The sequence below is a fragment of the Mastomys coucha genome, unplaced genomic scaffold (genome assembly GCF_008632895.1).
Source record: "Mastomys coucha isolate ucsf_1 unplaced genomic scaffold, UCSF_Mcou_1 pScaffold7, whole genome shotgun sequence".
NCBI classification, from domain to species: Eukaryota; Metazoa; Chordata; class Mammalia; order Rodentia; family Muridae; genus Mastomys; species Mastomys coucha.
The window spans coordinates 92169122-92195988 of NW_022196913.1; the positions used below are offsets into that span (position 1 = coordinate 92169122).

Below are 26867 nucleotides of genomic sequence, written 5' to 3' on the forward strand. Positions count from 1 at the left end.
AAGAGGGATAATATTTGAAATGAAAACAAATAAAGTGATTAATAAATAAAAAATAAAATAAAAATCAGTTCTATTGTATGGACATTCCTGATCATAACTAACCCTTTTATTTTTATTTTGTCAGAAGATTTTTTTTTCTCCTTTTTCTGAAGGATGAAGGGGTTAGGTTATCTACACATCACTTATGAGTCTCTATAGTGAAATATATATATTTCATATATGCATATATACATATATGCCTGTTTTCTGTCTCTTCTCCACAACAAAAGCCTTTAGTGGTAGGAGGAAGGACCTTGCAGAGTTCTGACCCCAACATAATGCTTGGCTACTGAACAGTATTATTGAACAGCTATTGAAAGGAAGATTGAATGGATGAATGAATGAATGAATGAATGAATTCTTCCAAGTATTCATCTCTTCTTCTCTCTGGTGTTTGTTTTCCTCTACAAGGCTGCTTCTGATATTTCTGCTTACCAGAGATTTTAAATCTAGTGCTTATATTCCAGCTTCTCTGCACATGGATATCACCACGTTTATCTAGGCAAGGGAATCCTAGCTTTCATCATAAGCTCAAATGATCCATATGTACTAAGATCTGCGTTATGCCCCTAACCACCTTACATGCTGAAGAGCTAGCACCCATCAGAAGCATGTTAGACATGAAGTCTTAAAAGAGTTAACTTAGGTTAAATAAGGTCCAACAATGCAGGTGTTCTCATTAAAAGGGAGAGAGAAACACTAGGAATGTACATATACCACAGGGGGCAAAAGGCCACCTGAAGCCAAGGAGACAGATCCATCTTAGGGGTAATTAGCCCACTAACACCATATATTCCACAAGACATAAACAGACACTCTGGTCAAGCCTTTTTAAATCGAAATTTACAGGAAAGTATCTAAGAAAAAGAAGCCAACAGGTATCGTCTTCCTACCTGAGCCTTCAAGGTTTGAGTTGTATTTCCTGAACCTTAAAATCCATAAAATATGTATTATGTTAAACAAAGTCCAGTCTCTTGGGGTCCAAGAGTCTTCAGATGTTGGCCCAGTGTGGTATTTTCTTATCTCCTGTATTAGATGAGGACTTGGATTTTTTATCAATAGCAGAGCTGGGTGCCGCTGCAGGGTTGGAAATGGAAAAGAAAAACTGGTGTTTTAAGGCTGAAAAACCGATCCTCTCTCCGTGGAGAACACATCTGTAGAGTGAAAAAAACTGAAGTCGAAAAAGCTAAATTGAGAGGCTCTTAGATTCTCCAGATGTGAAAAGAGAAGGCCAATGCTGCAACAAAAGAAATGATGACAAGGGATTTGCAGGTCATCTGTTCAGAGTCGGGATTGGAAATCCTTTCCTTTCCTATGCAGGCACAGACAGTAAAGAGTTTAAACTTTGCAGACCATCTCAATTGTTAGAATTGTGTATCCTGGCTTTCCTGGTGGCAAAGCAACACTGTGTAAACTAATGAGCATACACATATTGCAATAAAACTCTACACTGGCCCTCATTTGTTGACCTCTGGCTTGCATAGAAAATAAGTTAAATGTGGAAATAGATTGGATGTAAGGATTGAGGGGAAATTCAAGGTTCTGCGATCTTCATGTTCTCCACATTTGGTTGTAGAATTGCAAACTCAGTGAGTCACGGCATGTCAGGGTATAAAGGGGACTCAGGAAGGTTGCATAGTTCAACAGTACCATTTAACTGGGGACAGCGTTTGGGGAGGTCTGCCCTTCCCACGGCTAGATGACATAGGCAATACTGTAGTTTCCAACTGTGGTTCAGCAGAGACTTTGTTAGAGCTTCCCTCTTCTTGCCTCTGGGTATAAGGACTCTTTTCTTCTGGCATTTAAATCACCACTTTACATATAACCACGACTGCACAGTTAATAACTATCACTGTACCTCAGCAATGTGTCCTACAGCCACCGAGAGACTCATTCCCAACTGAGGAACCTTCAGGGAGTATCTGTGTTTTACAAGTCCCCCAAGTCTTTTTTGTGTTTCTGATTATTCTTTTCAGATATGATATTTTTAAGTGGTTGTGAAACACACACCTTCCTTCTTCTTTTCTCTAAGGATTTTTCACCTTCTAATCTTAACAGTGTTTATATGTTAAAAGCATCATGGAGAATTTATTCAAGCCAAGCACTGAAGCGTTGCTTATTCAGCTTCATGACAAGAAAAGAATGCATCACAGACACACATTATCATAATACAACCACAGTCAACTTGAACCAAAGACGAAAGATTTGCACTAAAAAAAGGCCATCAAAATATCTTATGACTGCTATGCAAAACCAAAAACCACCCAGAGAAAAGGTTACGATAAAATATGCCAAATCCTCATAGTGGCTGTCTTTTAAAGGTAAATCCATGGATTTTGTTTTCCTTTTTCTTTCCAAAGGTGATATAAAATAGGCTCACAATGGCAATTGTTTTAAAATGTTAAAGTAGGGTAATATTGCTGTGCTGCATACTCTTTCAAAATTATTTGTGCATTTCTAGTATTATCTTATTCTGTACAAGGATTTACTAAATTAGACTTAAAAAAAAAAACTTTATGTCTACAAATTTTCCTTCCTGGTTTAAACACACAATGCAGCTATGAAGCTAAATACATTATTTTTTTCTCCATGACTATTCAATGGTTCATCTTTGTCTAAATATATTCAGGCACTAAATTTGCCTCACTTTGCAATTTCTAATACAACTCTATTTTCTTTACTCATCTATGAACAAATAATCCTAGCATGAGATCAAGTTGCTGCCTGAATTTCAAATGTGTAGGCAGAATTATATTTCAAAATGGATTCTCTCTGCTTGCTTTCTTCAGAGAATCTTCAGCCCATAGATCCCTTCCCAAGAGCTGAAGTTCAGATGTCACAATGAAGGACAAGAAGCAATCTTCTACATAACACGACCAGACTCACAGCTGAATCCTTGTTTGACAGTTGGCTCTCCCAAAGAGGCCAGTTCAGCAATAGCAAGCTCTCAGCCCCATTTCCACTTTAATAATGCACTGTTGGGTAGAAGCAGAAAGAGAGCAGAGGGAGCTGGTAGGAGTGAGAAGAGACAGCTGCATACTAGCCCTTGGGAATACTCCTCCATTCTAACTTTAAAAAGAGCCAGTCAGCAGAAAGGAACAGATGGGAAGGTCTCTGGGATCAGTCAGCAGATTGTATGCTGGAATCCATAGCCAAAGAACTACAATCTTCCTGTACAAGTATATAGTGGATTCCTAAGGCCACCAGGTCTGGACGCCATATAGTCTTTTCCTACATGCCTTTCTAGAATGGTTTCCCTAAAAATCATTTCCTTATCTCAAGTATAAGAAGTATGTGCTTGTCCCAAGAAGTTCTATAAACGGGAATACACTTTTGGGGATGAATGTATTATTGGCATGCCCACTTTCATCAAAAGCACAAGAAAGGTAGTTATGGAGCTTGGGGCTTATCCTCCACACCATTATACATTGTTCAGAAAGCCTTATACTTTCACCAAGATCTGAAGTGAATCAAGTGTTACTCAGATCATCTACTAGGCAACATATGTTCTTCTATGTATTCAAATACATCAGAAAAAAAAAACAAGATTATAAATTTAGTAGAAAAAAATCTTTGTTGAAAGAATTCTCTTTAGTGATGAAAATTACAAGAGATGCATTTAGGTCACTGACATTTATAGAAATAACACAATAAAACGCATTTTGATATAAAAATGCCTGAAAGTAAGTAAAAAGGGTGGACTACAATGTCAAATGCTGGACTATCTCCAAGAAATCAGCTCAAGAAAAAAGATCCAGGGTCTAAACCACAAACCAAAAATTACACATAGAGGGACCCATGGCTCCAGCTGCACATGTAGCAGAGGAAGACCTTCTTGGGCATCAATGAGAGAAGAGAGGCCCTTGGTCCCGAGAAGGCTTGATGCCCCAGTGTAGGGGAATGCAAGGACAGGGAGGCAAGAGTGGATGGGTAGGAGGGGGTACAGCCTCATAGAAGCAGGAGGAGGGGATGGGATAGAGGGTTTCTGGGGAGGAAATAGGAAAAGGGATAACATTTGCAATGTAAATAAATAAAATATTCAATAAAAATAAATTAATGAAAAAAAGAAAGAAAAAAGACCCATGTGGTGTCATGTAAAATGACCTCCTCTCTTCCTATTAATTGGTCAGTTCATGAGAATCAATAACCATGACTAACACCTGGAGAGAGGTTCCATTCTCTCATCTTCTTGTACCTTGTTTGATAATATGCCTAGGAGGTACGCTTCAAAGGCCTTGCTCATCACAGAGAGCTTTCATTCTCCCTCTGAGTTTAACTTTCAAAGTGGGCTTTTCCAAGAGGTATAGAGAACCAAACACCTCAAGTATTAGAAGATAATGTTTAATATTAACAAACTGTAGAGTGGAGTCAGGTGCTTTGCAGAAATAAATACACGAAGAGAAGTAAAGCTCAACTAAAATATAAAATTGTTCTCACTAATATAAATGAAATGTTGAAAAGCCTATTACATCCACAATATAGGGTACTAAAACTTTTCAGAAACCAGAGACAGAGAGAGAGAGAGAGAGAGAGAGAGAGAGAGAGAGAGAGAGAGAGAGAGAGAAGAAGAAGGAGAAGGAGAAGGAGAAGGAGAAGGAGAAGGAGAAGGAGAAAGAGAAGGAGAAGAGGAGGAGGAGGAGGAGGAGGAGGAGGAGGAGGAGGAGGAGAGATGAAAATTTAAAAACAACTGTAGAACTATTGAATACTAAAGAATCTAGAAATGAAAATATGATAACAGGAAACAAAGTTAAAAACATGAAAAATAGCAAACAATTTAAAAAAGAGAAGTCAGTACAACAAACTTACTATTCCAAAACCGAAGTCAAAGAATTGACAGGAGAAAAAACAGACAAAAGAAAACCAAATAAATAATTTTAAAAAGCTCAGAAATGAATGCCATGTTTCCAATTTCAAAGATCAATATACACCACCCAACAGATGAATTCAGACTTGTACCTGTGTGCAGTCCTACGAAATTCCTGAACATTATTATTATAGTGAACATTTAACAATTTTAAGAAGAAATATGTGGGACCCTGAAAGGCAGCCTGTTTTCTGGTCGAGCTTAGTTTAAACGCTGGACACCCAGCAGGTGTTCCTGCAAGGGACAGAAGGCTTTTTACCACGCCTCCAGATACCACGCTCCTGACAAGAGGCCTCAGCTCCATAATTCTGTGGCCATCACTTACATAGGGCAACGGCCCAAGCCCCTAGTATTCTGTCTATCAGCACCAACCCAAGCCACCCACCTGAGCAAGCAACGACTCTCCTTCCCGAGGGAACCAGCCGGAGAATGTCCTTTTCGCTTTGGCCTGGGCTAGAGTCAGCCTGCAGGCCCCCTACTCCGTTCTCAGCCCTTCTAAGGCATCCAGCATTACCCGTGGTGCCATAGAGTCAGAGCCTGACTCCAGTAGTTCCTCTGGGACCTCACTTCCCCACCCCGAAGCGGGTCCTGTGTCTTTTCACAGTCGACCAGCAGCATGAGGTGTGTGCAGTCAAACTCCCCAGGTGTGCCTCCATGAGCCTAACCCTGTGGAGGGCCAGAGTCCGGCCACCATTTTAGCACACAGAAAAATATATATTTCATACCTATCCATGATCAAGAACCCAAATGGATTCAGATTTCCTTTGTTTTCAAGACTGGAACTAAGATAGTCAACTCTTAAAAACTGGAAGGGAAGAAAATTTCTAACTTTAAAAAAATTAATCACATGATTAGTTAAGCACAAAGGTAGATCTCTTTGAAGAGGGAGGGGGGCTTCTGAGGCACACCTCCTAGGCAGCTTCCCAGAGTACAAGAAGGGGATGGGGTGTGCTTCACCGAAACCAAGGTGGAAAAAAAAAAGTATGATCCAGGATTCTAGAACAGGAAATCTAACCCTGATACTTTAAGCAAGTGCAAATCATAGTTTCTGGAAGACAAAGACTGTCTCAACTGGTATATCAAATATTTATTATGCTTTATCACCTAAAAAATTAAAACCCTGCTTGGAAGTAGAGGTCACTTTGTGTCTAACTATAAAACATGCAGTGCTTCTGGAGGGTTACTTTAATCCAGGATGCTGTACTATTAAGAACAAAACGACCTAATAGCCTCCATGCGACAGGAAATAGAAGTAAACGATTGTGGAACATTAGTGGGTCACTCGGTAGAGAAGACTAAAATGAAATTCCAGAAGAACGAGAGGAGTGGAAAACCTTGTAAAGCGAGAATATACTGAAAGTAAGAGTGAAACATCACAGTGATAATAACAAACCAAACCAAACCAAACCAAACAAACAAAACAATAACTGTGAATGAGCAGATGTGAGTAAGTGGGTAGGGAGACCTGGTAAGCTCTCTACAGCATACTACTTCAGGTACCTTGAACACGGTCCCTACATCACAGAGACCTGCCGTACCATCCAAATGAAACTACATTCTTTTTTATTTTTTGTCTTTCATTACTTTACTTATTTATTCACTTTACATCCAGATTTCAGTCCCCCTAGTTTCAGTACCCTCTCAAACAGTACCTTCCCTACTCCTCTGAGGAGGGGGAGCCTCCTCCCCCCACATACCAACCCACACTGGCACCTCAAGTCACTGCAAGACTAGTCACATCCCCTCCCACTGAGGCCAGACTAGATAATGGAACAGGACCTACAAGTAAGCAAAAGGACAACAAAATATTTGACCCAAAGCTTGCTTTGTTTAAAAGAAAGCATATTCTAACCAGTGTGTTTTTTAATGCTTCTAACAATGACCACTAACACCTCACAGCCCAGAGCAAACAGAAAGTGATGACACCTTCCAAGATTTGAACAGCGTTTCTTGCTGTCTTCAGACTCTCATCATTGGCCTCATGAGGTACTATGGTTAAAGGATACAAAGTTAAGCAGTCCCTTACACTCAAAAGCATGCAAATAAATGGAATAATATTTTTATTATTTTTATCAACGACTATCACGATTTACTAGACTAGCATGTGCTACTGTAGGTACTGATAGTTGTTTATAAAGCCCAAAGAATGCTAACTCTCCGTGGATAAGATACCTATCTATCTGGGGAGCAGATATGTTTAGTAGCAACATAGCAGACACGGAAATTATTCAAAGGAGTTAGAATCCACAAAACCATCACTTTCTACATTGTTATGGTCTTGGAGAGATGTTTAATTTCTCTCGGCCTGATTTATTTTATGCCCGAAACAGAAATAATATTAAAATCAATTTCATAAGATGATTAATGGCTACAACCAGGGCTTATCAGCTAAAGAACGTCCTAGCTGCTACTATCAGGTGTCTAACATCTGAGCTGTTATAACGCTAGTTATTACTGTCAGTTTCTAATTTGTCATTTTATGATTTTTTTCCTATACAGCCACTATGAAGATTTTAATATCCAGTAAAAAAGAACCTTTAAAGATTAACCTTAATTTAGTTCTGCTATTCAGAAGATTTGGTCATGGGGATCAATTACCAAAAAACAAAATTCAAAAAGTTAGAAAAGAGAAAGTTTAACCTGCCATCATATTGAGCCATCTCAACTAGGCTCTTTTCCACTGTCACATGAGCCCTTGTTGCTCTGTGCTTAATTTAAAGTAAACTCTGTGTCAGTCAGATACTGTCACAGATGTAGAGGCTCACAGCTATCCATCGAACTGAGTGCAGGGTCCCCAGTGAAGGAATTAGAGAAAAGACCAATGGAGCTGAGGGGTTTGCAGCCCCTTAGGACGAACAACAACATGAACTAACTAGTACCCTCGGAGCTTCCAGGGTCTCAACCACCAACCAAGGACTGCACATAGAGGGATCTGATTGTTCAGGCAGCATGTGTATAGTAGAGGATTGCAAATTCAATCATCAATAGAAGGAGAGGACCTCGGCCCTGTGAAGGTTCTGTGCCCCAGTGTAGGGGAATGCCAGGTCCAGAAAGTGGGAGAGGGCGGGGTGGCAGGCATGGGGAGGGGGGAGGCAACAGGGGTTTGTTTTTGTTTGTTTTTTTGTTTTTTGGAGAGGAAACTGGGAATGGAGAAATTCGCATGTAAATAAAGAAAATATCTAAAATAAAAAAAATAAAGTAAACTCTGGATTCATTTGAAATAATACAAATTCTATAGACAACCAATGTTAATACACCACTTAAAACCTTATCCGAAGGGGGCTCTAATGCCCCCTTCCACAGAAGCCACAATAAAACAAATCAATCCACCTAGTTGTAATCTCAGCTCTGCCACTGGCTGATGTGACCTTGAACCTGGGACTTCATGCCATTATTTACAGAAGGGAAGCCTGAGTACTGCTCAGCAGCCAGCTCATCATCCGTAGCTCACACACGAAACAGTACTTTGGAAAGCTCTGTGCAGTTTGAATCCAGGCTGTGCGATTTTACTGATAGTCTTGGGGTGAGCCCCAGCAAACACATGGGTGCCAAAGCTACCAGCTATTGAGTTTGGATTTAGAAACTGGCCAGGTTCATTACAGTCACGGGGAGGCAGGAGTACTGAAGAGCTGCTTAGCTTAGAGGTGTTGGGAAATCTCCTCCCTAATGCACAAACATGGACATGGCCTCAAAACTCTGGGAACCCAATCGTAATCTGGCTGAGAGCAGGAAGGTGCCCTGGAAAGAGAAGGAAATAGAAACCGGCTCTCTATCCAGGCAAGCCTGTAGCTGGGTTTATTCTCAACCTTCACTTTCACCTTTCCTTTTGCCACTATTCCTATTACCTCCCTGTTTTCCTAATGGAACCTAAGGCAGTGAGATCAGAGAGCCCCCTTGAAGTGTATCCCAGTGGCTGACACAGCCACTCCTAAGCCTCACAGCATGAGGCTAAACCTCTACACAAAATGGACCAAGATGAGGAGTCCCCTCTGCTCCTGCACCTGAGAATAAGCTTGTTGTCCCATCCATGTTCTACATAGTTATCGCAGAAAAAAGAAACAAGAAATTGCCAAAACTCCCAGCCAGAGAATTAAAAGAGCTCTCTGCTCTTCCAGAACTACGAGGTTTGATTCACAGCACCCACTTACAATCATTCAAAACTAGTTCCGGAGGATCTGATGCCCTCTTCTGACCTCCTGCTGCACCGTGCATGCATATGATGAACAGACATATTTGTAGGCAAAACACCCATAGACATTAAATAAAATAATATAAAAAATGTGTAGGTTTTTATAGCTTTTTTTTCCTTTTTTTCTTTTTATTAGATAGTTTATTTACATTTCAAATGTTATCCCCTTTCCTCTTTTCCCCTCCCAAAAAAAAACCCTATCCCATCCCTCTTCCCCCCTGCTTACCAACCCACCCATGCCCACTTCCTGGCCCTGGCATTTCCCTACACTGGGGCATAGAGTCTTCACAGGACCAAGGGCCTCTTCCCCCATTGATGTCTAACAAGGCCATCCTCTGCTACATATGCAGCTGGAGCCATGGGTCCCTCCAATGTGTACACTTTGGTTGGTGGTTTAGTCCCTGGGAGCTCTGGGGGTATTGGTTGGTTCATATTGTTGTTCCTCCTATGAGGCTGCAAGCTCCTTCAGCTCTTTCAGTCCTTTCTCTAGCTCCTCCATTGGGGACCCTGTGCTCAAGTCCAATGGTTGGCTGAGAGCATCCATCTCTGTATTTGTTAGGCACTGTCGGAGCCTCTCAGGAGACAGCTATATCAGGTTCCTGTCAGTAAGCACTTGTTGGCATCCACAATAGAGTCTGGGTTTGGTTACTAGTATTCCCCAAAGTATTTCCTCTTTTCCTAAAAGATTTATTTATTATGTATATAGTGTTCTGCCTGCATGCCAGAAGAGGGCACCATATCTCATTATAGATGGTTTATGAGCCATCACGTGGTTGCTGGGAATTGAACTCAGGAGCTCTGGAAAAACAGCCAGCACTCTTAACCTCTGAGCCATCTCTCCAGCCCTATCCCTCAAGTATTCTTAAGTAGAAAATGAATGATCATTTTCATAATACCAACATCAGCACCATTACTTAGCTGTCCATAGCTGAGTAACCACTGGCAAACAATCTAATGTTTTATATTCCTTTCATTTTGTACATGAGGGTAATAGTGTTCCTTAATATGAAGATGAGTGAGTTTAAATATGATATTTAGAACAATGTATATCATACCACTCAGAGATTTACTTCTTAGTAGCTATGAATTTATTTTTCAAATACAATATTCCTTATCTAACCCCATCTTCCAAAATTAACAGTGGTTTTTCCTTATAATCCCCCCTCTCTCTTTCTTTCTCTCATCTTCAAACACTACTGCTTCATTAAGTCATGCACTCTTAGTAAAGACTTTCAAGTATTTCCTGCCAAAACCAATTTTGGTATTCCATTTCAACTTGTTTCAAGTCCAGGTACAGTCTCTTGTCTTCTTTAGCCATGTTTGGGGTCCCTCTGCCATTGATCTTGCTCACTATAACGAATCCCTCTTTCCACATGCATACAGTTTCTTCTTCTCATTGCCATCCAAGTGCATCAAGAAGAGATTTCTTGCAAGAGATTATTTCTCAGTAAGTCAAGTACTGGCTATGCAAACATAAGACCCCCAGTTTGATCCCTAGAATGCACGTATCTAAGAAAAATAGCTAGGCAAAGTAATGTGGTTATAAACCCAGCACTGGAGAAGCAGAGACAGGAAGATGCCTAGAGCTTGCTGCCAAGCCAATCTAGCCTAATGGGTAAGCTCCAGGCCAATTAGAGAACTTGTTTCAAAACACAAGGTAGATGTCTCCAGAATAATATTTGAAGTTGGTCTCTGCACATACATGCACTCATGTGGGAACACACATCCACACTGAATGGAGTAGTGTCTTCCTTTGATGCCGATTAATATCCTGAATTACCATGATGCAGACTTGCTTCTCTATTTGATTCAAATCCTTTTGTGCATTGGCAAAGCCTGTGGGCAGGTCCCATAGCACACTCATTGGTGACTCTGTGCAGCATGAGTGATAGACACTTGACATGGTCGAGGACTCCCATGGCTACTTCTTCCTGCCTCTTGAAAATTCTCCTCACCCCTCTGAAATGCTGCAGTCACATGCTTCTCACACCAGCATCTACTGCTTTGGCCCACATAGTGCCTTAAATGTGTGCAGACGATGTGGGAAAGGCAATGTGTGAACATATGGATAAGAGCACTTGACAGGGAAGAGATATGAGCAGACAGAAGAAACCTCAGATCTGTTGTGATTCTAGGAGAGGAATACAAAGATTTCTTAGCAGTGGTATGTAGTCCTGGAAAGAGGACACAGCCTTTCTGGAGGGCCCTGAAGCCAAAGAATTTGGACTCTATTGTATTGTCAGTAGAGAATCCCTGAAGAGTTAGGATTAATTGTATGTCTGCTTTTCCTTACAATTAAATAATCCCGGCCGGGCAGTGGTGGCACACGCCTGTGATGCCAGCACTTGGGAGACAGAGACAGGTGGATTTCTGAGTTCGAGGCCAGCCTGGTCTACAGAGTGAGTTCCAGGACAGCCAAGGCTATACAGAGAAACCCTGTCTCAAAAAAAAAAAAAAAAATCCCAAGTCCAGGATCTTTTCCCCACTAGGAAACATTTCTAACACCTGCCCTCAGTGTTCTTTCCCCCACTCCATGTCTATTATTTTATTATTACCTTATATATATTATTCTGTTACTCTGATAAAATACCAAGACCAAGGCAATTTATTGAAGAAGACAATTATTTGTGCTTACAGTTCTAGTGGCATAAGGGTCCACCCAAGTGGGGAAGGAGAAGGCATAGCAGCAAAAACAGGAAGCTGAGGGCTCACACCCTTTACCATAAGCGTGAAGCAGGGGGAGCAAACTGGCAGTGGTGGTATTTATTTAACCTCAAAACAAGTCCATAATTCTAAATGCCAGTGCTTACTTAGCAAACCAGGGTCTCCTGATATGGTCACTGAGAAATGAATTGTAAGCAGTCATGGGTTGGAGGGGCCTCAGAAAGGCTGAGGCAGAGACAGGTTTATTCCAAGCAATCAGACTTTTTATACCCTTATCAGAAACAGAATATAATGGTAGTTTCCAGGATAAAGTGACGTTTGCAAGCTATACAAGGCATACAAGATTAATGCCTAAGACTAACTGCCCTGTCAAATTTCTACATGACTCATTGACCTCCAAGGGACACGGAGAAAAAATAAGGGGGAGGGACCTGAACACTTTACTGTCTGCAGGAGGACCTTGCTTGGTTTCTTAGAAACTGAAAGGCTCACTTTAGCCCAGGAGCCACAGACTCTAACCTGAAAAATCTATGATGCATGCCTCTCAGAGAAGCTATTCCAGACCAACTCCATGATTTCCCAAACCCAGTGACATACTTCCTCCAGCAAGACTGGACCACCTAAACCTCACCGAAGAGCAACACCAACTAGAGACTATGAGGGATGTGTCTCATTTAAGCCACCACATCTATTACAGCTTCTCCCCCATGTTCTCATGTCTGCCTTTTGTCTGTCTATACTAGGACCAGCCTTCCCATTGTAATTAAACAACGAAACATACAATGACCCCTAGGGGCATGCGAGGTGGTGTGAGATGCATAGTGACTTGCTCTGATACAAAGAAAGGGTGCAGCTTGCTCTCAAGGCCTCCCTTTCCCAGGTTTCACTCTTTCAGATATATTTAAACCATGAATCTTGTGTTTGTCTGATTGTTTTTGTTTGTTTTGAGACAAGGTCTCACTATATAGTTCTGGCTGTCCTGGAACTCACTGTATAGACCAACTAGCTAGCCTCAAACTGACAGAGATCCACATGGCTCTGCCTCCTGAGTTCTGGGATTAAAGATATGAACCACCACACTTGGCTAGAGCAAGAATTCCTGATTAAACTAATATCCAGGAGGGAAAGTCTCGATGACCCTAAAGCTGTCTATATCACTGGGTGCCATTCATGAGGTACAACCTATACAAGGCACATAAGTATCTATCATCAAAGAAAAATAGCAATTTTCACTAATTACAGGCTGGATGCACAAGTGAATTTGGATTCCAGGATGGGCAAACCATGGCAATAAAAGACTAAATGCAGTGCTCTATATGAATGGATACTGATACAAAAGTATAGTGACCTAGGATCATGACAATTAATTAGAGACTTACTCCAACAACTTAGAAGAAGTATTCACAAGAAAGAGTACAATTAATATCTTATTTTTATACTGCCCATCATAAATCAAGATTCTAAAAGACAACTAGTAAACAAAAGTCAAATTACCAAAATGGAACATGCCAATATAAAAACAACGCAATGTTAGGAAAGTGCAAGGAGCCTGAGATCTGGCAAGTGTCCCCACAAAGCTGAGAAATTGTGTAGATTTATAAAAAGTGTTTTAATATGAATGTAAATTCTCTCCGGATGAATGTCAACTATTCTACAGGCAGAACTAACTCATCTTAGCAGGAAGACCAATCCTTTCAGAGACAGTGGTCTGCTTTCTTACTTTTCTAACTAAACTTAATTTTTGCAAAAGTTGATTTTTATTTTGTTTACTAAGTCTCTCTCTCTCTCTCTCTCTCTCTCTCTCTCTCTCTCTCTCTCTCTCTCTCTGTGTGTGTGTGTGTGTGTGTGTGTGTGTGTGTGTTTGTGTAGGGTTCTGTGCATGTGATGGAAACATCTAAGGCTGGAAGAAAACATCAGATCCCATAAAGTTAGACTTACAGTTAAAGTTACTGTTGGCTGTTCATTCTGGGTGCTGGGAACCAAACTCCAGTTATCCGCAAGAGCAGGAGATGCTCCTAATCACTAAACTGTCCCTCCAATCCCTGCACTCAGATTTTAAAGCCTCTCGAATCTTTTCTTTCTTGTTCATGTGCTTGCCAAAAGTTCCCCCAAACCTAGCTCACCTTGGCATGTTCTCTTCTGACTGCTCTCACAAACACAACAACGGCAAAACTAGTGTCCAGACATCCACGTCTACTTACAGAACCTACTCAAAAAACATGGAGCCTTTCTCCTTGAACTGCTAATGTTGGTGACACTTTTAGGCCATATCCACACTGAAGTGTGGGGTGTGTACTTGTCATAGCCACACAGCTGCTGTCTTCCAATCCTATCCAGTGTTATCCATGTTATCTCTTCTTTGTGTGAGGCCTCCTGCATCAGGAGATGATTAAGACAGAGAACGCAAATTCCTGTGAAAGAGCATTGCATGAAGCTAAGCTTCCTCAGAGAACATTTTGACAGTTCTCTACAAGGTTAGACAATTTTTTTAAAATGTGCTGGGGAGAGAAATACTTGTGTGTGTTCGTGTGCCCACGTGTCTATTTTGTGAGCACGCTCAACTGATGTGTGTGCGTATGGAGGCCTGAAATTGATGTCAGGGGTCGGGCTTTTGTTGTCCCCCCTTTTTTAAATTCTAAACATGGTCTTTCACTGAACCTTGAGCTTTTAATTTCAGCTAGACTGGTTGGCCAGTGAACTCCAGAGATCCTGCTGTCTCTGCCCCCTCCAGTGCTGAGATTTCACATACCAGCCACCACACGTGGGTTTTACATGAGTAGTAGAGATCTGAACTCAAGTACCAACACTTCCACTGTAAGCATATTTCCACCTGAGCCACCTTCTCTGCTCCTACAAAACTTGCTATAAGAACATAGTTTATTTGACTTAAAACTCCTACTCTGGCTCATACAAGAGAAATGAGTGAGCCACACAAACTGGAAGCAGTTGTTTCCAGTGGTTCACTCATAATAATCACTCACTAGAATCACTGGATAAATGTTGGTATTTCAACACCATAGAATATTTCTCAGGTGCCAACCACTCTTTGATAGCAACAAGATGTATAACAGCATTATGTGACATTCTAGAAGAGGAAACTCACAGGAACGAAATCCAGACCAGTGTTGTCAGGGACCATGAGTGAAAGGCATGAACAAACTTTGCAAGGTGTTAGAATTGTTCTAGCTCTTCGTTGTAATGTTGGTTGCAGGAATATGTGTGTTTTCCAAAAGTCTGAGAACTATAAAAATTTACCATAGATGATTCACATCCAAATAATCCAAGTCTTAAAAACCTTTAAAATATTAATATGAAACCATAAAGTACAGAACAAGAAATGAATAAGAAATACCTATCTATATCTATATTGAGAATGGGAGACTATGAATACACTTTGAAGGGAGGCTGGGTTATTGAAAATAATACTGAAACAATTGGAAGGGTACTTTATCTGGACAGAGAAGGTAAGAAGCTTATTTTATGTCATCTTAAAACACATTTTTGCTATAATTATGAATATTGTGTGACTTCATAGGACAAAAAGAACCTATTTTTACTTCTTACATGATTTCTCCATCAGGATTTATGCCAGCAGGACATTATCTTTCATTTCACACTTGACTCTGCAGAGCCTTGCTGGCAAAGATCATTCCCCCCCTCACCCCAGAATATTTTAGGATATTCTATATCACCAAAGCTGTCCCTTGAGGCTTAGAAAGTTCTCATATTACTCTTGGGCATGTACCACACCAATGTCGCTGCTGATATTCTTCTACAAGGAGACTTAACTCTGCCTGATTTTAACTGGTACATTTGCCCCATTCCTCCAGCTGACCTATGTCATTTCCATAGAGTCCATTCACATCTCTTCTGTCTTGAAAGATCTGAAATTACTCTTATTTTGCCTCTATATTGTGTATCTGGGTGGTGTGTGGGAATGGAGGCAAGAGGGAGATGGACAAGGAGGAAGGCTTATAAAATTCATGTTTTTAAAGTAAGTTTGGGAGAGGAATATTCAGGTCAGAGATGGCTCTCTACTGAGTATGTTCCTGGAACAATAGCTTCTTGTTGTGCGATGCTGTCCTTCAGCCAGATCTGCCTGCTCCCACAGTGAGTTCAGAGCAGCTTCCCATTACCAGCATGACTGTCATAAGACTAGACCCACTAGCATTTCTTTGTTCAAGAAAAGGAAAGCTTAGGAGAGAGTCAGAAGAAACTGCTCATTAGGCCCAACCCGTCTGACTTTTCTTTGGTGGTATGGCTGCCCTTAAGTTGTTCCTACTCCTTTAAATAAATCCTTACCCACAATCCTGTAAGTAACCCCAAGTAAACTTGGGGTTCACCAAATGCATTTAGAGTAGAATCATTTCTTTGATGACCTTCCTGGGGTAAATAAATATCTCTTCATGTCTCCTTAGGAAAAGTTAAGCCAATACATGTATATCTTTTGTTATCCTATAAATACATATTATTTGATTATGAATATATTGGAATATGTTTTCAACTGAAGATGTTTTATAATGTATCAATTACAATTTGTTGGTACCATCCCACTTGGACTCCTACCAGATCCTATGTCACATGATTTAGCTACATTCCTGAGTGGAGGTAGAAAGCATGATCTAAGCATAGAGCCTAACATTTAATGAACATTCACAGAGCAACTGTGTCTTAAACATGCCCTTGATAGTAAGGCAACACTGGTCATGTGTCTAAGAGGGCATGCTTATTGGTATCCCCATCATATTAATGGACAAAAGAACTTCAGATAAAGTTCAATGCATTGCTCAGAAACAACCGGAAAAAAACTCTGCACTTCTGGATAGCTGTTCAGTTTGTCTAGCTCTATAGCCTGCATATTTAAAGCCACCATTACTACTCTAGGCCCCACAGTGAAAAATAATCACAAGATGTGAAGGTTGAGAAGGATCTAAGAGAGGGCCAGAGCCCCACTGTGTCCCAGGACAGTTGAGGACCACCTCCATCCAACGGTCCACAGAGATCTGACACATCACTTGAGACCTTGGCTGTGCTTAACAAAAATGCCACAAATACCTTCCCCAGCAGCATGACAACCGAGAAGTAGCAGGGAGTAAAGAAATCCAACTTGCCAACCTACTCCTCCAGGCCTCAGAGATCTGGGAAGTTGGCTGTGGGAGGCAGTGAGGCGGGCCACCCCTGTCACTAGCAGCTGCGCCATCCTTGTCTGCATGCAGGGAGGGAATGGTACAAGCAGCTTCTTGCACCCACACTTTAGCAAAACCGGACTAAATATAGCCACATTTTTTTTCTCTTATGAGCCAGTTCAGAGAGGGCGGTACTGTTCCATTCCACTTCAGAACCAGGCAGGAACCAGCATGATTTACAGGAGCAGAGCTTCTCTCACTTGCTCCCATGGCTTCCAAAGAGCCATATGCAAGGTCCAAATGGGCCAGAGTACTGAAGTTCTGCCTAGCAAATGACAGTGCCCTTAAGAAAAGGAATATGCTACCGTAGACTCAGATGCACATTCTCGAACTTTCTTGTCCATAGGAAACAACCAGACGACTAGCATTTGGGAGAAACCCCTTTCGGAAGCACACATTATACATACATGTCCCATGCCCTTTACCCATGACCACACCCATAAATCCTAATGAAAGGCTCACTCAATGCTGCTACTCCTCCATCAGCCTGTCCTTAAATGCCCCGTTTGTTCTCAGACCTCCCACGTTATCATTGCTTGTAGTTTTATTTAGCACTTACAGCACTCTGTCTATTTGGTTTCTCTCTTTCACCAAATTGTAGGTAGGAGACTAGGAGAACAGAGAGGCCCAGGCCCCGTCTTTATTACTTTTGCTATCATATCTGGCATAGTTCTTTCCACAAGGACAGCATCTCATGTCCATTGCCAGAAACAGGAAACCTATCTAAAGACCCTCTTTCTCCTAAGGAAGGAGGAGTTCAAGGCTTCAGACTCCTGATGGCCTGTCTGTGACATATCACCACAGCAGCTGCCATGACTCAGCACTTTGCTCAGTTCTACCGGTAAAGATTTCCAGAATTTCCCCATCTCTATTCCAGCCCTTGTGCATTCTGGCCTAGGAGAACAGCAAAGCTATTGAGGAGGACAGGGTAAAACGAAAGGGATTAGTAAGGGCTGAGCTATGCAAGGCAACCATGGGATTAGACCAAGCCCTGTTGGAGACAGGCTGCAAGAGCCATGGGAGTGGCAGGGACCACAGCCACAGCAAGTTTCCTGGTTTTGAGGCCTCCATTCTTACTCATGTAGCCACTCCCTAGGAACTTCCAGTGATGAGTAACCAGTCCAAAAACACTGATCAGGAGGAGCTGATGAGGCAGGTAAATCAGATCTGATGGGCTAGAAAACAAAAAGGAATTAAGCAAAAAGGGAAGAAGGAAAAGAGAAAGAGGAGGAGGGGGAGAAGGAGAAGGAGGAGGGGAGGAGGAGGAGGAAGAGGAGAATAGGAGGAGGAAGAGGAGATGGCGGCAGCAGCAAGGGGCGGGGGGTATCTTTAATGGCATGTGTACTGGAAGAGAACTGGTAACATTTGGATTGAAACACCCACAGTCTCACTGCTTCTACAGGTGGACAGGGTTGAGAGTTCCTCAACATGGTGGCCAGTATGGGATTCAAATAACTCATAATCCCACCCAGTGACTCACCCTACTCTCATTCATCTATTCATTCAGAGAACACACATGGGTTAGATATAAGACAGAATGAAAAAGTAGTTATAAAAGTCTAAGTGTGATAGAACAACGGCAGAGGAGCCTCCTCTCCATTGCATGGAGGAGAGGGTTTCATCAGAATCCTTCTAGTCTCTCTCCTCATCTTCTTGCAGGGATAAAAATAAGGATAGTAATCTTATGTGTATGCCCATTGAAGCCACAGGGTACAGGCTTCAGCAGGAAGCTCTGGGCATCAGTTCTTTCTGCTTTAAGGCTGTAAGTATGAGGGGCGGTGCTTCTACAAAGGTAAGGTTCACCCACAGAGCAGTGTGAACATGCCCACTGACTATATGACTCAGAGTCTGAAAGGTGACCCGAGATGATCGCTTGTGATAAAGGTGGCATTGTTATTTCATATTGTTATCCCTTTCTAGGCACTTAGTTCTCAAACCAAGGCGGGTAGGGTCAGCATTTACTAGCTCCCCAAATCTACTATCCCATGACTGCTACAAGTATCTATTCTTTGCCTTTTGCCAGCTGTTAGTTAGTCTTTCAAGAGGCTTACTCCAGAAAAACTACAGACACTGAGTACTGAATGAACAGTAAGATGCCATTTGACAGACTAGTATGATCAATTAAGAACAAAAACCCAGATCATAAATATCACTTAGAGCACACAGTTTTTCACTTGAAATACTTTTCTTGAGGGGAGCTTCTAGTGCGGAAAATTGGAACTCATCTTCTTGCCATTTAAGAGGAGCTAGTCTGTTTGCCCTGCTCTAGAGACACTAGGAGCAGGCTGCTCGGTAATCCTAAAACAAAACAAAACAAGATCAAATAACCAAATTTTTTAAAAAAAAAATAAATAAATAATCCACCAAGGAGATAAATCCTTCTCTAGCTCTGGGGAATCATGTGTTTATTCATAAAATGTTATTCATGAACCAACTGTCGTCTCCTAAGCTCCAGGCACTGCTCATAGAATACAGAGACAAATATAACACCACCTCTAGTGGATCTACATTTCTGGATCTGCATTTCCCTCTCTCTCTATAATAGTACAACTATTTCTGAAGGTCAGAATCACATCAGTGAGTAGAACTGCCTTCATGCTCTATGCATGGAGAGTGGATGGCTAGAGATTCTCCCTTTAAAAATAATCAACATGACAGTACAACCTCATGAAGACTGTAAGAGAGTATCCTATCCCATGGTTGGAAAGCACATGTGTATGGGAGCAGGTACAGAAAGAAAACCACTCATAATTCTATCCTGTAATTTGTCACCTTTCATTCATTCATTCACAGAGGGTGCACACTGGGCTAAACACAAGACCTCAACATAAGACATGAAAACCTAAGGTAGTTATGTAAAAGTCCAGGCACCCACAAATGAAAAACACAGCAAAAGCCACAATTATGGCTAATAAACAAATAGGATTTTCTTAAATTCAATGTGAAATATACATATATGTATATATGTATGTACGCATGCATGCATGCATGTATGTATGCATCACAGTAGCTATAAAACAATAAACAAAGGACACCCCTTTTCATGTTAAATAGGAAGCCACACATTCAGCAAAATGAGTAGGTACCCTACTTGCAATTAACATTTTTACAAGTTCAAGTTTACTTAAAAGGAGGGTTACACATTATAAAAACCTTCTAATTTGTTACTAATTAGAGAACAACGTGGCTGGCATGAAAAAGTAAAAAGCTAAAGTGCAAAACAGGTGCTAAACGGTAGACCTTTTTTATAGGAGAGGAATGGCAGAGAGTATAAGAAACATTCATAGTTAGCCTGTGTTCTAGGCACCCTTCTATAAAATCTTTTTTCTACTACACTGTTACCAAAACAGTACCAAGTCCATTTTTTTCTTCCAGATATAGACACAAAAGTTCTGCTGTTGTCATGTGCTATATTTCTTTTCATGTTGCTCTGATAAAATTCCTCTTTCCTCCGCTCACTATTTCTCAGGGAACGTGCATAAACTGGTCATTTTTTTTTTTTATCTTGACCTGTGATTCTGCATGTGATGGTCACGTGGGTTAGGACATTTAGCCTCCTGATGGTCTCAGGGCACAAAACTCTGAAATAGTAGGACTGGGTACTGTTTCCTAAATCTCAAATGAGTACTAAAAAGACAATGGCATTGTCAGCAGGAGAAGAATCCAGTAGTTTTGAGACTTCAAACATGATGGCTGAGGAGGGGAAACCTTCCCTTAAATAAATACCTTAAAACTTCCCATCTGTGGCATTTGGAAACCTAAGAAGGCCTCAGGCACCCTTATGGAGTCAGTCATAAGAGTTCCACGAATGTTTGTTGTGCAATCCACAGGCAGTTTTTGAGAGCATGCTATATGAAGCAAGTTCTATGCTATGCTAAGCTATGCTATGCTATGCTATGCTATGCTGGGAAATTGGAGTGCATGGCCTCAGTCCCCCAGTGCTTCAGATTCCAGTGAGAGACACATTAAATGTGTCAAGTATAGGGTACATTTAGGCACTGCTGCTAGGAAATATCAGAGGAGGAGGTCCCCATGGCTTGCAAAGGCAGAAGAGCTGAAAGGTCTGGACCCAGTTTCTAGAGAAAATTATGTCTTTCCTGAGTCTTGGAGGACCTCAGGGAAGTAACCAGGATGGAACTACTTCATCCTGAAAGAACTCTCTTTGCAAAAAACTACAGACAGGAATCCATTCTGGGGAAAGTTTAAAACCCTTCCTTCACCTGTCTACTTCAGTCCTCATTGTCATTCAAACCTAGGCACTCTGTTTATTGCACAGGCTTTTCAGGCAAGGACGTCATTAGAAAATAAAACAAGCTCTTTGAAGTCCACAAATACTTTCAGAGTCCTTGTTTTTGTAAGATCGGGCTTTACTGGTGCAAGCCCCACCAGGCAAGAAATGTGACTAATTCTTTTCTATACTTCTCAGAGTGAACAGAAAGTTATCTTTAAGAACACTGTGGACTGACGAGTGGGGAGTGTCCCTTACTTGGGGGACACAAAAGAGAGATCATAATGTTACCTGATGGATAAGGTGAAAGGGTGGTGGAAGACAAAAAGACTTTGTTCTTAAGTCTCACTGATGGATTTTATATTGGCTTTCTGTTTCTGTGGCTCTATCTATCTATCTATCTATCTATCTATCTATCTATCTATCATCTATCTGTTATCTACCAACCTACCTACATACTGTCCTTCCTAAGGGAAGGGTAGAGGTGTGTGTTTGTGGGTGTGTGTGTGTTTGTGTGTGTGTGAGTGTTGGGGACAGTTTTGCTAGCACAGTTGAGAAAGCTGAAAATAGAGGCACTTACTTAAGAGGCTCTGATCCTGAGATCACAGAGTCATTCCTTAGTTTACAGGTGTTGAGTGTGTGAGCTGGACTCTTGCTACTTCAAGTAAAGGGCCAGGGTATTTCATGTGCTGTCTCCTGAGGCAGAGAGGAGAGGCAGAAGGAAGAAACCCTGCGGGTTTTTCTTCTCTGTAGCCTCCAAGGAACCGGCTCATTTCCCTTTGGCAAGCAGCCTGATGTAGCTGGCAACCACGCCTTCCTTTTCCTGCTTCAGGTCCCCTCTAACCCTAAGTGCACTCAGGAACCACAATTCTGGAAATGAAGGTAGGCTTCCTTGATAATCCTACACTCATTTCATTGTATCTCATCATAGAGGTATGAGACCTCTAATTTGACATCAGTAACCTTCCTGGTATACATGTCCAGTTTCTCCCGCCTCCACCCCTGGACCCACCCTGAACAAAAAAGTCTGGGCTCTAAAGTAAGTGAAAGTGACATGGGAAACTCTGATCTCTCAAAAATTGCCTGACCCAACTCCTAACCGAAAAGTTCAAGAGGCAGGGCTGTGCAACCAAAATGGCAAACTCGAAGTCCGAAATTATACAAGGAAATAGGAAGGCAGTCTACAAAGAAAAGAATTTCCCAATCCAAGTGGATGGTTTACTCTGATTCTGTGAACTTTGCTAACCCTGGGCCGGACTATACAGAAACAGATGTAAAGACGGTCCCATCCTAGAGGCATATCTGCTGCAGCCTCTGCTGGGTACACACAGCGAGGGGTCCTCGACCGAATGGCAGTCCAAGCTTCTGGATGACGCACCAGGCTAGAGTCCTTTCCCACGTGTGGGTGGCAAAGCGTGCATCCCCAGCAATGTGGCCACCCAGCCTACCTTGGCTGAAGGGGAAGGGAAAAGGGCAAGTCAGGGCTATTCCCTAGCGCTGGACTTCCCGGTTGTCCACCCATTTCCATCACAAAGCTTAGGAGTAGGAGCGCTCATTCCTTCACCTTCTGCCCTGATGTCCTGCTCACCTACACCTCTCTCAAAGGCAAATGAAGCAGGTGCCTCCTGGCCTTGCAGGGCTCAGGTAAGCGCCAAGTGGTATAAGGGAGAAGGGGCCCGCTTGCCGCCACCCCCTTTTCTCTCCTCCCCACCGGAGCCGAGCTTCATCAGGGATGTGTGAATTGGAGTGCGCGGGTTAAGAGGGAGCTTAAAACGCCCCAAGCGTCCCTTACCTTCCACAGCCATTCTCTCAGAGCTTGCCTAACGCATGCATAATTTTCTTGGCCGAGGTACTCCTCCTGCCCCGCGCTCCCCCCTCCCCTCGCTTTCGCCTAAATATTCTGCGCTCATCTGCTCCAGGACCAACCTGCTGCGGTCACGCAAAGCGAGCAGCCGGCTCCTGCTCCGCGCGAGGCTGTATGGGAGTTGTAGTCCGTTCTTGCACGACTCTCCAACCTCGCTCCAAGCCTCCCACTTGTCCCGTCCGACTCGATTCCGCCACCACAGTAGGATCGTATATCTAGATTCTGTGGCATCCGACTGACTACTTTCTCTTCTAGGGACTTCGGGAGAGAACCCCCGAGAGCGGTGGATGACATTTAAGAGGACTACATCTCCCAGACTGCCGTGCTCCTAGCTTCTTTCAGCTTTGAGAGAACTCTTGATTGAGACCTTAGCTGTCAATTAGACTCTCTTAGGCACCTAGCAGTCTTTGGGCGGGAGGCAGCAGGGCAGTGGACTTGGCGGGCCACTGGACTCTCGGCTTACTGGGTCAGTGAGGACAGCAGATGCGCCAGATGTCTGTGGCAGTCCCTTTGGGCCAGAGACTTACACCACAAGGTGCAGTTAAAACTTGGTCCTGTGAAGGCTCTATGCTCCAGTGAAGGGGAATGTCAGGGCCAGGAATGGGGAGAGGGTAGGTTGATGAGCAGGGGGAGAGGGGTGGGAATAGTTTGTTTGTTTGTTTGTTTGTTTGTTTTGTTTTCGGAGGGGAAACCGGAAAGGGGATATTATTTGAAATGTAAATAAAAAAAATATCTAATAAAAACAGAAAAAAAAAAACTTGTTCCCAGTCATCCTGAAATATTTGGGGTTGTGAGGTATCCCTCCAGGAGAAACAGCTAACTTCTGAACCTCTTGGTTGTTCACAGGGTTAAATACCAACTAGGGTGGGGTGGCTTTAAAATCTTCCAAAGACAATGTCTTAAAGAGTCTATTACGATTAAATTACAGGGTATCAGAGCATAGGACAGCTGGATTCCAAAGTGAGAGACTGTCACCTCTCCTGGCTAGGGTGTCCCTTGGCTGCCTGTGATAGAGTCTTAAAAGTAACACTCTACACAGTTCAGTTTCTTTCCACCTCTGAACCTGTGACCTTTCTGTGGGGCTGGATGCTATCATTTTAAATACATACATACATACATACATACATACATACTTACATACAAAAATGGAGAATCACGTGTATGGCAGAAACTCAGACCCGGCAAAATATTAATGAAAATTAAACTCCTTTTCACACGCGTATGTCAACTAGTTGTTTTAGTGTAAGTAAGATGTAGAGAAAATACTAGTTTGAAACATAAAATAGCCTATGTCAAACCAGTAGCTAGACCAATTTTATGTGGTTGAACATAGAAGTTTCATGAAGCAGATATTTTGTTGTTTTGCTTTGTTTTTTTTTTTTTTTTTTTTTTTTTTTTTTTTTTTTTTTTTTTTTTTTTTTTTTTTGGTTTTTCAAGACTGGGTTTCTCTGTATAGCCCTGGCTGTCCCGGAGCTCACTGTGTAGACCAGGCTGGTCTCAAACTCAGAAATCCGCCTGCCTCTGCCTCCCAAGTGCTAGGATTAAAGGCATGTGCCACCACTGCCCGGATGAAGCAGATATTTTCAATCATGCCTAATACCCGGATTCTCTAGGTGAGAACTACTGTCCTCACCAAAATAGCCAAAGTAAGAAGGCAGAAATAACTAAATCTGGAGAGACCACAAGTCATAAAGAATAACATATTGGACAAATTAATACTATTTACAAGAATGTTGGCTACCATTTCTCATCACTTTGCCAAAATATCAGATAGTAGTAGCAGCTTCGAGGAGGAAAAGCTTCAATTGGCTCACAGCTTCAGGGATGTTTGAGTTCATAGCAGGGAAGGAATGATGCTATGATCATGGGATAGAGTCCAACAGACAGGAAGTGGAAAGAAAGGCTAGAATTGGAAAGGGCTATAACCCTTAAGGGCCTGCCGGCCACCAACAATCTATTTCTACTACCTAGACCTTACTTCCTAAAATAGAGTCACAAGCTAGGTGCCAACCATTCAAGGCTTGAGCCTATGAGACACATTTCAGATCCAAATAACAGAAGGTCTTCCAGGAATCTGATGTTTGACCAAGATGGTGAGAAACACATTGAACTCATTGAGGTAAAGTAGAAGATAGGACATTCCTAGTAATATTTACAACAAGTGCAAGCAGAGAGGAGAGAAAAGGCCATGAACTTTCAAGAAGGGGCTAGGAGAACAGGTACCTGTCAAGGTGCTGAGAAACGTCCAAGTACACAATGCTTTGTGTGTTGTCTATAGGGCCCCGGCTCTCCTTAAAAGTAAAAGGATCAAATGGAGAATACTAAATTGGAGAGCAAAGTGTTCAACTTTGTCCACTGAGAAATTACAATGATTCTGTGCACAGCAGCCTATCCAGATCCTTTTATATAAACTTCTCAAAACATTACTTTCTTTTTCATTATCTTTTTCTAGTTGTTAATTACTGGTAGAATGACACTAAAGTGTCTGTTGACTGATGTCATGGTCCAAGTAGCTACACTGTGAGCATTTTGCTCATTTATTTACTACTACTGTCAACTGAAGTTGGAGCCAGAGTGTCCTGTTGTAGCTAAGAAAACTCAACATGCAAAGATTGATGCCTTGACTATATGCATCCAGTCCAGCATAGCCTGTGAATTACTGTCTGGTTGTTTATTCCCCCTTATTTTCTTTCCTTTTTTTCATTTTTAATTCATTTTTAAAAATTGTATTTATTCAGTTTATATGCTACTCACTGCCCCTCCATCCTCCTCCCTCCACTGCTCCTCTGAGAGGATGGAGGCTGCCTTTGTGCATTTCCCAGCCATGGCACATCAAGTCTCTCCTGGACTAGGCACATCCTCTTCTGCTAAGGCCAGGCAAGGCAGCCAAGCTGGAAGAACATATTCCACAGACAGGCATCAGCATTTGGATAGTTCCCACTACAGTTGTTCAGGAAGCATATGAAGACCAAGCTGCTGTTTCAGACACCTGTTACATATGGAGGGGTCTATATCCAGCCTCTGTATGGTCTTTTGTGTATGGTTCAGTTTCTCTGAGAACCCCAAAGATCCAGTAACTTGACGCTGTTAGTCTTCCTGTGGAGTTCCTATGTCTTTGAGGCCTACAATCCTTCTCCCAACTCTTCCATCAGAGTCCCCAAGCTCCATCTACTTTTTGGCTGTAGGTTTCTGCATCTCTTTGAGTCAGCTGCTAGGTGGAGCCTCTCAGAGGAGATCCATATTTCTGTCTGCAAGCATAACAGAGTATCATTAATAGTATCAGAGATGGGTGTTTGTCCATGGGATAGGTCTCAACTTGGGTCACGTATTGGTTGACTGTTCCCTCAATCCCTGATCCATTCCTGATCCATTCCTGATCCCTGTATTTCATGTAGACAGGACTAAAGTTTGGGTTGGAAGTGTTGTGGGTGGGTTGGTGTCCCTATTACTCTACTGGAGTTCCTGCCTGGCTACAGGAGGTGGCCTCTTCAAGTTCCATATATCAAAACGCCATGTGTCATACCTAAGAACACCCCACTGATTCTTGGGCACCTCTGTCTTTTCCTGAAGATTCCCCTCACTTCCAACCCTATCAGTTGCAAATTTCTATTCATTCTTACGGCCATCCAGCTATCCTCCTGCCCCTCCCTGCACCCAACCCCTGGCCACCCATTTTTCTCCTGATCCCCAATCACATCCAGTTCCCTTTCTCCATCTGCCTTCCACAACTATTTCATTCCCCCTTGCAAGTGAGTCTCAAACATCTTTGTTTGTACCCTTTTCCCTGTCCAGCCTCCTTGGGTCTGTGGACTATAGCATGGGCATCCTGTATG

At 42.2% G+C, this 26867-nt stretch overlaps 1 protein-coding gene across 6 annotated transcripts in view; it reads right to left on the reverse strand.

Moving 5' to 3' along the window:
- The window catches only part of Samd12 (sterile alpha motif domain containing 12), a 451523-nt gene extending 428404 nt beyond the window's left edge, over window positions 1-23119 (reverse strand). For 4 of the 6 annotated variants that reach the window (XM_031358000.1, XM_031357996.1, XM_031357998.1 and 1 more), the window contains exon 1: window positions 22963-23119. In XM_031358000.1, coding sequence (XP_031213860.1) covers window positions 22963-22975 — 13 coding nt within the window. In that variant the 5' untranslated portion in view covers window positions 22976-23119. The remainder of the gene's footprint in view (window positions 1-22962) is intronic. The other 2 variants (XM_031358001.1, XM_031357997.1) reach the window with 1 other exon arrangement.
- Between the last annotated feature and the right edge of the window lie 3748 nt (window positions 23120-26867).